This window comes from Acartia tonsa, chromosome 3 (genome assembly GCF_053477335.1).
Source record: "Acartia tonsa isolate MP-2025a chromosome 3, ASM5347733v1, whole genome shotgun sequence".
In the NCBI taxonomy this organism is placed as follows: Eukaryota; Metazoa; Arthropoda; class Copepoda; order Calanoida; family Acartiidae; genus Acartia; species Acartia tonsa.
The window spans coordinates 388,261-402,604 of NC_137262.1; the positions used below are offsets into that span (position 1 = coordinate 388,261).

Here is a 14,344-nt window from a genome sequence, read left to right on the forward strand (position 1 = left end):
AAAAAAAAAATATTAAATGTAAGTTTCTAGGTTAGGTTAGGTAAAATGCACTTAAGCCCTGTGGGCTACCTATCTAGCCCGCTGGGGTTAGCTTCAGATTAGTCTAATGCTTATTTCAGCTCTGAATTTGAGTTCTTTGACCTAAAAAACATATAATTGGATTTATCACAACATATATATATAAGAAAAAATGCACTTAACCCCTGCAGGCCACCCACCTAGCCCGCTGGGGTCGGTCTTCGACTTGCTGAATCATCTGAAATAATGAATGGACAGTTTATTCTAGAAAAAAAACCTAAAAAAAATACCTAATAAATGTAAGTTTCTAGGTTAGCTTAGGTAAAATGCACTTAAGCCCTGTGGGCAACCCAGCTAGCCCGCTGGGGTTAGCTTCAGATTATTCTAATGCTTATTTTAGCTCTGAATTTGAGTTCTTTGACCTAAAAAACATATCATTTGATGTATCACATCATATATATTGGGGAAAATGCACTTAACCCCTGCGGGCCACCCACCTAACCCGCTGGGGTCGGTCCCCGACTTGCTGGATCATCTTAAATAAAGTCTTCATTAATAGACACAGTTTATTCAAGAAAAAAACCTGTAAAATGTAAGTAAGTTTCTAGGTTAGGTTAGGTAAATGCTCTTAAGCCCTGCAGAAAACCAACCTAGCCCAGGGGGGGGGGGGGGGTTAGCTTCAGGTCAGTCTAATGCTAATTTTCGCTCAGAATTTGAGTTTGTTGACCTAAAAAACCTATAGTTTGATATATAACAAGATATATATTAGAAAAAATGCACTTAACCCCTGCGGGCCACCAACCTAGCCCGCTGGGGCTAGCTTCAGATTAGTCTAATGCTTATATTAGCTCTGAATTTGAGTTCCTTGACCTAAAAAACCTATAATTTGATGTATCACAACAAATATATTGGGAAAATGAACTTAACCCCTGCGGGCCACCCACCTAGCCCCCTGGGGTCGGTCCCCGACTTGCTGAATCATCTTAAATAATGTCCATATGTATAGATACAGTGTATTTAAGTTAAAACCCTAAGAAAAAACAATTTAAGGCAAGTTTCCACATCAAAATAGACCAAAAAAAGCCTAAAAACCCCATTTCCGCAGGGTTTTTCTTACCTAACCTAACCTAAAAATAAAATTTTTTGGATTTTTTTGCCATTTAGATGTAATACCTATAGGACTAGGCTTATATACCAAGTTTGAAGGGTCTAGCTCAATATTTAGACCATTTTGCTCACGGTTTAAGAGCTTATGTCATTACGCCCCCCCCCCCCTTACTTCCACACTCTCAGCCTCCATCTTTATAGAGAGAGGATCCACATCAAGAGTTCCTTCTTCTTTTATTTCTAGTTTAACATTAGCTTCACCACAATCAACAAAACTGGTAGAAGCAAAATATTCTGCATTATTAATAGTTTTCAACTTGTTGAGATGTCCAGCTGATTTTTTATGCCTTGACAATTCTGTACTAGTTTTATAAGATTTCTGACATAATTCACAAGAGTATAGCTTCTCTCCTGTATGGATCCTCTTATGATCAGCTAATGAACTAAGTTGTGAGAAAGGCTTTTTACATGTATCACAAGTGTATGGCTTCTCTCCTGTATGGATCCTCTTATGGACATTTAATTGAGCACTTGTACGGAAAGTTTTTTCACATGTATCACAAGAGAAAGGTTTCTCACCTGTGTGGGTCATCTTATGAACAGTTAAATCACCATTTGTACGAAATTCTTTCTCACATGTATGACATGAATATGGTTTTTCTCCTGTATGAATTCTCTTATGTTCAGCTAATGCACCTTGTCGCGAGAAAGCCTTTTCACATGTATCACAAGAGTATGGCTTCTCTCCTGTATGGATCCTCTTATGTTCAGCTAATGCACCTTGTCGCGAGAAAGCCTTTTCACATGTATCACAAGAGTATGGCTTCTCTCCTGTATGGATCCTCTTGTGGACAATTAACTGACTACTTGTAAGGAAAGCTTTATCACATGTGTCACATTTGAATGGCTTCTCTCCTGTATGAATTCTCTTATGTATTGTTAAATTGCTTTTTGTAGAGAATTCCTTAGCACAGATATGACACTTGTTCATGATGGACTATTAATTATTCTTGCACCTGGAATAAATATCTAATGTTATACTTGTGTAGAATTTTGTAAGTTTGTCACTAGGAAAACTATCTTCTTACATACATGTTATTTTGTATATCTACTCTATATGTAGGGTGTGTCCGTCACTATGTAGGTTAATGTATATTATAGACATGGTGTCCTATTTTTATTGTTATTGACATGATCATCCTTGTACATTCAGCTACTGCATGACAAGCCATGTAGCTTATAAATATACCTGCACTGTAACAAAAAGAAAAACTGAGTCAGCAAAAAAGAAATTTTGTTCAAGTATCTTAAAATGAAGTGAGTAGCTCACTAATATAATTAAGATATACTTGTGTCACAGGGGTTTTTGTCAGGAGGAAAATCTAAAAACAAAAATATCAAAAGCTTCTAAATTGACTGATTCTGAGAGAAATTATGAAAACAAATTCTGGCACAATCAATGAAAGTAATCACATTTACCTGATTTATCTTAAATGAAGGCTGGAAGAATTCTAATTTTATTTCATTATTATCCAATATCTGAAAAAAATCAAAAGGTTCAAAAATGATTTTGATTTGCAAAATAGAAAAAATATTTTTAACCAAATAATCTTAAATAACCAGCAACAGTAGAAAAATAATATTTACAAAGGGATAGTTTCACGAAGTGCATTTAAAAAAAAAATAGTGAACTGTAAGTTTTTTCTATTTTAAATTACGTAGTAGTGCATAATATAAAGTTATTGATTAAAATTAAAAGATTTGACCAGGGATTTTCCTTAAAAAATGAGTTTTCATTTTTATTTTCAACTTCGTTGCATGTTATATATGGCAAAAACTTTTTTTGTCACAAATACAACTTTAGATAGCATTTACTAGTTAATAGAACTTCAAACTTTTTATACAACAAAATACACATAACAACAAAGAATGACCAATAAAATATTTAGTAAAGTACTTAGAGTAGTAATCTTTTTATATGTCTTAGTAGAATATATTAGGCATTTGATAGATATAATTGTGATAAAGAATTTTAACATTGACCTGACCGAACTTTTTTTATTTGACAATATCTAAAAAAGTTAGGGTAGTGCGGGGTTAATGCGGTATGGGGGTCTAATTCCGGTCACTCGACCAACTTTTTTAAAACCGTTTTTTAACGGTGTTCTAAACGTTTGCAAGAGATCTTCAGAAAAGCAAAGTTGTAGTTTATTGCCTATACTTTCATTACTTACTTTAGCAAATTTTTGTCAGATCACTCCTTCTATGATTTTTTTGCCCTCAAAAAGTTGCAAAAAATTTGCAAAAAAAAAATTTCAAAATAGGCCATGTTCAATCTAAAATTGTGAAAAAATGGTAAGTCCTATTGACCCCCGGGTTTTTTTAAAATGAAAGATATGGCATTCATTTATCGTTTGCAATTGGAGGCGTTGTTCTAACTTGATTTTTTCATAATTTTTTTTTCGTCTCAAAAAAAGGGTCTATTCCAGTCACTTTTTTTACTTTTTTTTATTACTGTATTTAAAAATTTATAATACCCTAATTTTTTTTTTCAGGCGATCTGGAAGCATGAACAACCTCAATGCATGACCTAAGCTTTAATCATTGCCTTGCCTGTTGTTAGATGTACATTATTAGTCATTTTACTGCTTGTATTATGTCATGTTTTGTTGCCTAAGCTTTTTAATTTGTAAAGACATTTAAAATTTTTCAGACACATTTTTTTAGTAATGGGAAGAGTATATCACCCAAAGGAACGCCTTAAATATTTGCCTGAAGATGTATCAGCTGCATTGGCTCATGTAAGAAGGGGTATGTCTATTAGAAAGACCGCTAGAAGATTTAAAATTCCATATGAAACCCTTGCATCTTTTTTGTATAAGAGGGTGTTCGCGATTTTTGCGCGGTTTGGATTTTTTATGTCAAATCAGCTAGGATTAAGCTAGAAAGGTGTTTAAGGTGTCTATAGAAAGCTCTTTGCATGTCCTAACAAAAACTCCCCAGGATATGGGTTCTATCTCCAAGATTTAGAGTACATATTCAAAATTTTGCATTTTCAAAATTCCTGTTGCATAAAATGTGTTGAAATATTAGAGTTAGACCCCATATCATTTCGAGTTAATTGTCAGGCATGTAATTTTGCATCTTTAGACACCTTAACCACCCTTGTAGGTCAATCCTAGCCAATTTGAGACAAGAAAAAAATGTATCAAAAACTGCTGTCAAAACTGGCAGGATTTTTAAAATTAAAAATTTTTGGGGAAAAAATCACTTTTTTCAAGAAATTCCAAGACCTGCGAATCAGAAATTGACTCTAATTTATGTATAAAGCTTAAAAAAACCTAATCATATAATAAAAAGAATGATTTTTTAAAAAAAGTTTGCATGAAAAAAATCGATGTTTTTTTTTGCGATTTTCCCGACTTTTTTAAAATGGGCAAAATGTGGTCAAAAAATTTTCTGATCTGCATGCGACTAGTACCGTTAGAAAGCTAATGACCTCAGCTTTCTACTCATAGTTTAAAATGTTAAAAAAAATATTTTAAGGGGGTGTTCAACCCCCCCCCCCCCCAAAGTCAACTGACCGAAATAGCCCCACCGGTGGGGTTATTCCGGTATAGGCCAACCGCCGCCCTTAAAACCGATTTTTGACCGACTTCTAGTTGCGAGATCTTAATGGGACCAAGACAGGCTTCTTCGTTATTGCCATATCGTTCATTTGCACTCTTAAAAACCGGAAAAAGTTTTTGGGAAGTATGTTTTTTTTTAAGTTGAAGCAAAAAATTGACCGGAATAACCCCGCACTACCCTAGTGATTTGCAACATATATTACATGAGAATGGTCTTTTTATATATAAATATATATATATGGTTATATATATAAATGGTTAGTTGTTTTCATGTGAGATAATGTGTATATTGTAAGTAAACCGGACGGTTTTCTTTATTTTTTTTAAAAAGAATCTATAGAAAACCTGTCCTATAATGAACCGGATGTTATTTTTTATGTTTTTTAAGTAACTTGTCCCAAGGGGAACCCCTGTTCAATTTTTTTATAACTCTTGTGAAATATGTGGAAAAAGATTCTCTGATATTGGTGTTTTGGCTATACATATTTGGAAAAAATAGACCATTCTCATGTAATTTATGTGGCAAATCACTTTAACTTTTTTTAGATATTGTCAAATAAAAAAAGTTTGGCCTGGTCAATGTTAAAAATTCTTTAACATATAATCGTATCTATCCAATGCCTAATATATTCTACTAAGACATATAAAAGTTCACTACTCTAAGTACCTTAACTCTTTAAATACACTTCGTAGAACTATCCCTTTGAATTTCTTTCAAATATTTCCTATAGATGTAGATTAAACTATTAAACTAAAAAAAATATGCAGTTCCAGTTCCAGGTGAGGGGAGTTTTGCCAATTTCACTTACTACGTGCTTATTAATTCAGGTATTAATGCTAGACAACATAACCTAAAAGTAAAGTTTTATTCCAAATAACCCATAGTCTAACATTAATATCAACTCTAATAATGACAGAGTAAGTGAAAGTGGCAAAACTGCTCCCCCCCCCCCCCTCCTTTTAATACTTACATTAAAAATAATACAATATTTACAAAATTTTGTATTTCATATAAGCAACCCAATAGTTTATCATTATATTTAAATCTTGTGTTCAACGATGTCAAGAGAATCTTTATCCTCAATTTCTTCTTCTATTTCCTGTTTTAAAGTTTTTTCAACATTCTCAGCCTCCATGTTGATAGAGAGAGGATCTTCATCAAGAGTTTCTTCTTCTTTTATATCTAGTTTTATATCAGCTTCACCACAATCAGCAAAACTAGTAGAAGCAGAAGGTGTGACTGTAATCTTTATAGTTTCTAACTTTTTGAGATGCTTAGCTGATTTATAATGTATTTTCAGATTTGTGCTATTGGAAAAATATTTCTGACATAATTCACATGAGAATGGCTTCTCACCAATGTGGGTCATCTTATGCACAGTTAAATTGTTTCGTCGTGAAAAAGTCTTATCACATGTGTCACAAGAGTATGGCTTCTCACCAGTGTGGATCCTTCTGTGGCTTGTTAATGCACTGTTTTTTGAAAAAATCTTTTCACAAAAATCACATTTGAATTGGTTCTCACCTGTGGGAATCCTTGGTAGAGAATGAATATCAACATGGCTGGTAAAGCTATCATAGTGAGAGAATGTCATGTTACATATTTCACATTTGAATGGTTTTCTATCTGTCTGGAGATAATTCATTGTCAGGACAGATTAGTCAACCTTAAAATAATACAAAATTAAAAACAGTTATTAAAGAGGTAAAATTATCTACATTACATTTATATTAATATTAAACTTAGAATATTCACTTCTGAAACCTTATATAGATTAATTATTTTTTACAGAAGTTGGAAAGATATTTTTCTGTAACTGCTTTAACTAAATGACTTGTCGCATAATTAAATTCCAAAAAATAAATTCTAATAAATAAAGACTGAGTTTTCTCTAACCTCACATTTCCTGTGAATTACAGAAATTGAATTTTCCACATAGTGCGAGTAATAACTTAAGCTGAGCATTATCTTTATTTACTTATCCTATTGGATCCAAGATTTCCTCAAATTATAAAGGTACCCTCCGCAAAAATAGTTAAAAACATTCCCTATACTTAAAAGTAGCTTCGCTGTAAAAGAATATTTCATCTCTAATAAACTAAGGCATCACTTCAATACCTAACCAAATAACTATGGTGTGTCAAAATACCTGTATTCATTTGTGATATTTATATTAATCCATGTAATCAAATTTCATTTCCGTGCTCTGAAAATATAAAAATTAATCAAGAAATAAAAAAATGATATGTACAGAAAACAAACAAGAATTACAGGTTTACAAAGGAAGATAAATTTAAAATCCTTATTTAATCAATTTGAAAATGTGTAAGAAAATAAATATAAAGTGACAAAAGTTCTTATTTATATAACAAAGAAAAAAATAACATGGCAGGAACGTAATATATTGTCTTTTTATTGAAAATTTTTCTTATCTGACATTATATCCTTTTGTTAATCATATTCAATTTTATGTTCGACTATGTCTATATTGTCTATCATTTTCTCATCATAATTCTGTTCACAAGAAAGAGAATCTTTATCCTGTTTTTCGTTTTCTATTTCCTGTTTTATAGTTTCTTCTACATTATCAGCCTCCATGTTGACATCTAGAGTTTTTTGGTTCTGGATGTAAATATTTGTGGATACTTAAGACTTCTTTAGATTTAAATATTTTAAAACAAACATCACATGAGAAAGATTTTTTATTCGGAACTTCACTACAAGCAACAAAAGCAGAAGTATCAGCCTTAATCTTAATAGAGAGAGGATCTTTATCAAAAGTTTCTTCTTCTTTTATCTCGAGACTAACATCAGCATCACCACAATCAACAAAACTGGTAGAAGCTGAAGGTGGAATTGTTTTTTTAGTAGACTTTAACTTCTTCAGATGTCCAGTTGATAAATTATGTTTTGATAAATCTGAGCTAGAGGAATAAGATTTCTGGCATAATACACAAGAGTATGGCCTTTCTCCTGTATGGAGCCTCCTATGGTTAGTCAAATGAACTGAAACGTTGAATGACTTATTACATGTATCACAAGAGTATGGTTTCTTTTTCCTCTTATGGACAGTTAGCTCGCGATTTGTATAAAAAGACTTTTCACATGTATCACATTTGAATGGTTTTTCACCTGTATGAGTTCTCAGGTGTCTTGTTAAGCTCCTCTTTGAAGACAATTCCTTACAGCAGATATGACACTTGTTCATAGTGGATTCTTAATTGTCCTTACACCTGAAATAAATTAAATCTAATGTAATACCTGTGTAGATATAAGGGGGTGTGCGTAATGACATCTGAACTTTAACAGTGAGCAAAATGGTCTAAATATTGAGCTATATAATTCAAACTTGGTACACAAGCCTAGTCCTATAGGTACTACATCTAAATGAAAAAAATATTCAGAATTCTTTTATTTTAGGTTAGGTTAGGTATGAAAAACTCTTCGGAAATGGGATTTTTAGGCCTTTTTTGGTCTATTTTGATGTAAAAACTTTAATTGATTTTTCTTAGTTTCTTTGCTTGAATACGCTGTATCTTTTCATAAGGACAATATTTAAGATGATTCAGCAAGTCTGAGACCGACCCTAGAGGGCTAGGTGGGTGGCTTGTAGGAGTTCAGTGCATTTTTTCATGTTTTGTGTTGTCATATATCAAAATATAGGTTTTTTGAGTTTTGGTCCCAAACTTGCTAAATCTTCTTAAATGGTGTCCTTATGAATAGACGTAGGTATTCAAGGAAAAAACTTAAGAAAAAACAATAAAAGCAAGTTTTTACATCAAAATAGACCAAAAAAGGCCTAAAAATCCCATTTCCGCAGTGTTTTAACTTAACCTTAGAATATTTTTTTTTTCATTTAGATGTAGTACCTATAGGACTAGGCTTATGTGCCAAGTTTCAAGAATCTAGCTCAATATTTAGACCATTTTGCTCACTGTTTAAGTTTGGTGGTGGTACCCTCCCCCAAAATAGTTATGAACCTTCCTGGGACCTATGAGAATCTACCCTGTTAAGGAGAACCCGATCGGTTCAGCGGTTAGCAAGATCCTTTGGTACAAACACACACAGACATACAAACACACAGACAGACATCCTGTTATTTTAGTATAAGGAAAGGCAATGATAATGATGAATTACACACATAAATATTGCTTTTAGCGAAGGGGTGTAAAAACTTAATCTTAGGTGTTAAATGTCAAAAGGGATAGTTTCACGAAGTGCATTTAAAAAAAAATAGTGAACTGTAAGTTTTTTCTATTTTAAATAACGTAGTAGTGCATAATATAAAGTTATTGATTAAAATTAAAAGATCTGACCAGGGATTTTCCTTAAAAATGAGTTTTTATTTTTATTTTCAAAAAAAATTATGGCAAAAACTTTTTTGTCATAAATACAACTTTAGATAGCCTTTATTTTTGCCTTAATTTTTTTATCACCTCTTGGGGGCAAAGCCCCTAGAGGCTAGGGGCGAAGCCGCTAGTTATAAATAAAGTAGTAATACATGATATAAAGTTATTGATTAAAATTAAAAGATTTGACCAGGGAATTTTCCTCAAATAATGAGTTTTTAATTTTTATATGCATTTTTAGATAGCATTTACTGATTAATAGAACTTCAAACTTTTTATACAACAAAATACACATAACAACAAAGAATGATCAATAAAATATTTAGTATGGTACTTAGAGTAGTGATCTTTTTATATGTCTTAGTAGAATATATTAGGCATTGGATAGATATGATTGTGATAAAGAATTTTAACATTGACCTGACCAAACTATTTTTATTTGACAATGTCTAAAAAAGTTAGTGATTTGCAACATAAATTACATGAGAATGGTCTTTGTGTCGGTATGTATTCTTGTATTCCCCGGCAAGTTCGAACTCATTAATCCCCTTTTCCTTACACCAGAATTCCCCAGAGAATGAGTGTGTTACGTGGCATTCCTAACTATCTCCGCGCGTGGCTTGTAAACAAACAAAAGAGACGCGCACTTTTCCTTTGATAATTCCCATGTGAGGAGCTACGTGAATGAAAATAATGTATTGCTTGAATATACATGCGCTCTGATATGTGGAAGATCTCAAATAAGCCTTCCTGCTTAGTTTGACATCATATGTGGTAAGAATTTATCTTTTAATTCTTGAAAATAAGCGTAGAATGGTACAATTTTATGAAGAAATTTAAATCATTAATTTTTCAACAAATAGACCATTTAACTGCTAAGTTTTGATATACGAATATTTACTTTTATAATGTTGATTATTTTATTCTAAAATTATCAATTTCTGATGCGATTTAATATGATTCGTGCCAATTTTAAGTTTTTTAGAAAATTCATATTTTTTATTAAATTAAAATCACGCAACCTTGATGCTAAAAAATAATAACAATTAATTTTATGTAATTAATTCTTATATTTTTGTTTTAGACTTACTGTTTTCATGGTAATAAATACACATTCGTAAACTTCACTATGTTGGTCATTCGGGAGGCTTCGAGATAAGATTTCGAGAACGGCTAGGCATTGCGTTCCGAAACAATGAAAACAAGACAGAACAGATGCAGCTAAGAAGAATCTGTGAAGTTTTGTGAATGTGTTGGTTGTGATACCTTACCACACATTATTATAGTCATAATCAGTACAGTTAACTTTAGTGACAATCATGGGTCCTAAAAAGAATAAAGGTGATCAATTGAGAAAGCGGCTGCGCCCAGCCGTTGATGCCCTAACCAGTGAGCTAAGTAGAGTGATGAAGTTGGTCAGTGATACTTCAGAACTTGATGTTAGACATCTCACTAAGGAGTCAATCCTTGTCCACGACAAGTTCGAAACATTCGACAGCATCATGGACGGTTTTAGCAAGCTTGGTGTGAGAATCCAAGAGCTTGAAGAGTTTAGTGACATTTATTCTGATATAGTTACTGTGCAAAAAGACTATAGTGCCTTGAAGGATGCTCTTGATGCTATAGAAGAGCTTGATGACATTCAAAGTGTTGTTGATTTAGTTGGTGATAATTTGCCTAACCATCAGGCTGAACTATATGATCGATGCTTGAAGATCGTGAAAGTTATTAAAGGGTCATATTTTCCCTTGCCCGATCCAATTATAAACACTTTGTCTGCATTGATGAAACAATTGGCTGAGGTTAAGCTTGAACCTGTGAAGCCACCCACGACGACGGCGGGTGCCCCAGCAGCATCGCCATTTGTGTCACCGTTTGGCACACCACAGTTCGCCACCGGTTCTATGTTCACGCCAGGATATATGAATCTTGTTGACGAGCGGCTTCTCCCCTCATTCGACGGCCAGGAAGCATCTTACGTAAGTTTTAAGGACAATTTTAAAAAGCTTACTGTAGGACAGGACCCGTCGTATTTGCAGTTATTGTTGAGCAGTGAGAAGGTCTGTAAAAATAAAGAGCTGAGACTCCAATTAACTCAGATTCAATCGCATGAATCTCAGTGGGCTTACCTTGACTCGCGTTTCAAGTCTAAGACACGTCAAATGCTCTGCCTTTTCAACCAATGGGAGAAAAAGTCTAAGCCGTCGGACTCCAACCAGATTGTGACTGTGTTAGCAGAGTTCGGTGGTGCAGTTAGCCAGCTGGAGCAGCTGACTAAAGATGATGAAGATGATGAGGTTACCACCAGCCAGTGGTTGACCGTGATCCTCCTGGAGATGTTATCCAAGAAACAGCCGCTCAGATCTGAATTTGTGTTGTATCAAGATCCTCCTTCTGTAAAATTGGAGACTTGTACCTACGTAGATGACCACTTAAGCGGTCATAACAGTAAACCTGAAGCTGTCCAGCTGGTCCGAGAGCTGGAGCAGATGATTGAACCTGGAAATTTCAGATTTAAATCTGTTATTTATTCTGGAGATGATGTTGACAGAGCAAAAGTTTTGGGCATTGTTTGGGACCCAAAACAGGATATATTGTTTTTGCCTGTTAGAGCCAACCACGGCGCGAAGATTAAAGGTAGAAAGTTGCTGGAGGACCTGGACTTGGAGGATCTCTGGAGAAGTCTACCTGAAATGATTACTAAACGAGAAGTTTGGAGAATCGTACAACAATTGTACGACCCGTTGGGTTTAGCTTCACCACTGTTGCTTAAATCCAAGCTATGTCTACGCTCAGTTTGCATACATGGATGTGACTGGGACGATTCCATACCTGGAGAGTTGAGATCTGAGTTTGTGAGCAGCCTCCAGGACAGGGCGGCACTTTGAAATGTGTCGTTCAGACGTTCGATGGTTCCTGATAAGCCATTGGGGCTTCCAATGGTAATTGGTTTCTGTGATGCATCAAACTCAGCCTATGCAGCCATTATTTACCTGAGATGGCCAACTGCTGGAGGATTTGATGTAGTTTTGTGTTGCGCCAAGTCACGTGTCGCACCAGTCAAGATGGAGTCTATACCGAGGTTGGAAATGTTGTCTTGTCTAATCTTGGCAAGGCTTGTGAATACAGTTGTCAGAGCCCTACCATTTGACATCTCTGGCAAAGTATTTTTTAGTGATAGCAGCTGCGCCCTAGCACAATTATCTAGTGACAGTGTTATGCTAAATGTCTTCAACAGTCATCGTGTTTCTGAAATACAACAGTTGACGAGCCCTGAAGATTGGAGATGGGTACCTACCCAACACAACATCGCGGATTTAGCTACGCGAGGTTTGTGTACAATTGAGGATGTACAACCTGGATCTACTTACCAGGAAGGTCCAAGCTGGTTGCGCCTGGAACAGGACCAGTGGCCCGTTAAAACGGCGGGTGAGGTTAACGCATCTATTCCTGAGAGTGAGCTTAATCCAAAGATGGCGAAGCTCAAGTGCATGTTCACACAAATGGTGGACAATGATTTCTGGAGGTCGCTGGCAAGGAGGACCTACAAGCAGGCAAGAAGGACTGTAGCCGCAGTTCTTAAGGCTGCTAACCTATTCAAATTGTTACTTGTCAAGAAACGTGGTGTTGCAACAAATGAGGATGGTGGTAGCAACAATGATAGTTCTAGGTATTATGAGAACTATACTTTCACAAACACTTATTTGGATTCTGTTTGTGACCTGTTTTTGACATCCTTCAACCAAGAGAAGGAAATGACCATGGACGCCGAGGGGAAGTTCGATTCTCTTCAGCCGTATCATCACAAAGTCCAGGTTTGTTGGCCCATAGTGGGTCACGATGGATGTTTTCCTCTTCGGACATTTACAATACTTAAAATGGCCGCCAGAGGTGACGAAGCTCTTGATCTCGGCGGCGGCTGCAGGAAAACCAAGACAAAGTACAAAGTCTGGTTGTTGATAGTAGCTTGTAGATTTACACAGGCTGTGTTTATCGATGTTTTGACAGATTATTCAACTGAAGCCGTGCTGGTCGGCTTGAGAAAACTTCAGGCGTTTTACAATATGCCAAGAAGAGTCACAACTGATCGTGGTACCAATTTTGCAGGTACTAAACGCATTTTGGATGAACTTTTGAAGGATACAAGGATGCATTTTGAGTGGCATCTTGTGCCCACAGCTGCACATTCATTTGTTGGCACTGTGGAGAGACAGGTTGGGCTGGTCAAGCGAGTGTTGAACAAGAAGTTGGCCGGAGCTACCGTAACCTTCAATGATTTACTGTTGTTGTGTGCTGAGACAGCTAGAGTGCTGAATTCTAAACCGTTGACTTATGCCACTGCTGGCGAAGATGTCAACACCTGGAGAATTATTTCACCTGCTGATTTGCTTGGAGGCAGGACAAATGATGCAATCTGTACGTTTGAAACCGATTGCAAGGACAAGATTACCAAGAGGTTGGAGAACTTGGAGGAGTTGACCAGGCAGTTCCATCAGGTGTACAAGGAGCAGCTCATGCCCGAGCTGTTGAAGTCCATCAAGTGGCGCCGCAACGAGGTGCTGCTTGAGCCAGGAGATGTGGTGCTTGTTGATGACAGCACAAGTTTGATGAAGAAATTTAAACTGGGACGAGTTCAAGAAGTGCGCCCAGGTGGAAGGACCGTGGTTGCCAGATTCAAGTTGTCAGACGACGCCGCCGCCACAGATAACGAGATTTCCGCAAGACGACTACTGAAGATCAATCTACCCAAAGTTTAGTATAAGTATCGTTCTTGTTTAACTTTGATTTTTATTTTTTCGGTAGATTTATCAGATTTTTTTCGAAAGACAAAAAACGCAATTTTTGATACAATTTCGTTTAAACTTTCAAATCGATGCAAGATTTTTTTCATTTGAAATGCAAACTTAAGTTTTTATACGTTTCCGCAAGTTTTTTCAATGATTTAAGTCTTTCCGAGACCTGGGATTTTTTTCGAGGAAAATTTCCTAGGTACCTATGCAGATATAAACATTTTTATCCTTGTTGGATTGAAATTTGATATGATAAGAAATTAACAAAATGAGAGTTGATACATCATTTAAATATTTCTTTATGAATTTTATTACAATCACATAAATAATTTAATATTACATGCATATTAAAATTATTACTATTTACCTTTGAACTGATGTACCTAAAGAAAAAATGCAGATTTTTTTCGCGATAAATTAAGTAGATTCTTTGATTTTCGTAGAATTTAG

At 35.1% G+C, this 14,344-nt stretch overlaps 3 protein-coding genes across 4 annotated transcripts in view; all 3 read right to left on the reverse strand.

Annotated features, from left to right (window-relative positions):
* LOC145312985 (uncharacterized) overlaps nt 1-14,344 on the reverse strand; it is a 62,563-nt gene that overhangs the window by 9,931 nt on the left and 38,288 nt on the right. The gene's annotated exons all lie outside the window — the stretch shown is intronic.
* Nucleotides 1-14,344, reverse strand: part of LOC145312983 (uncharacterized) — a 58,572-nt gene that overhangs the window by 7,528 nt on the left and 36,700 nt on the right. The window contains exon 1 of one of the 2 annotated variants that reach the window (XM_080152201.1): nt 2,605-2,668. The exons of the other annotated variant lie outside the window; for it this stretch is intronic. The gene's annotated coding sequence lies outside the window, so the exon portion shown is untranslated. Of the gene's footprint in view, nt 1-2,604; nt 2,669-14,344 lie in introns of those variants that run through there. 2 annotated transcript variants of the gene reach the window in all.
* Nucleotides 1,277-14,344, reverse strand: part of LOC145312945 (uncharacterized) — a 30,281-nt gene continuing 17,213 nt past the window's right edge. Inside the window, exon 2 of the mRNA XM_080152157.1 lies at nt 1,277-2,141. Within this exon, the coding sequence (XP_080008283.1) occupies nt 1,277-2,116 (840 nt within the window). The 5' untranslated portion in view covers nt 2,117-2,141. The remainder of the gene's footprint in view (nt 2,142-14,344) is intronic.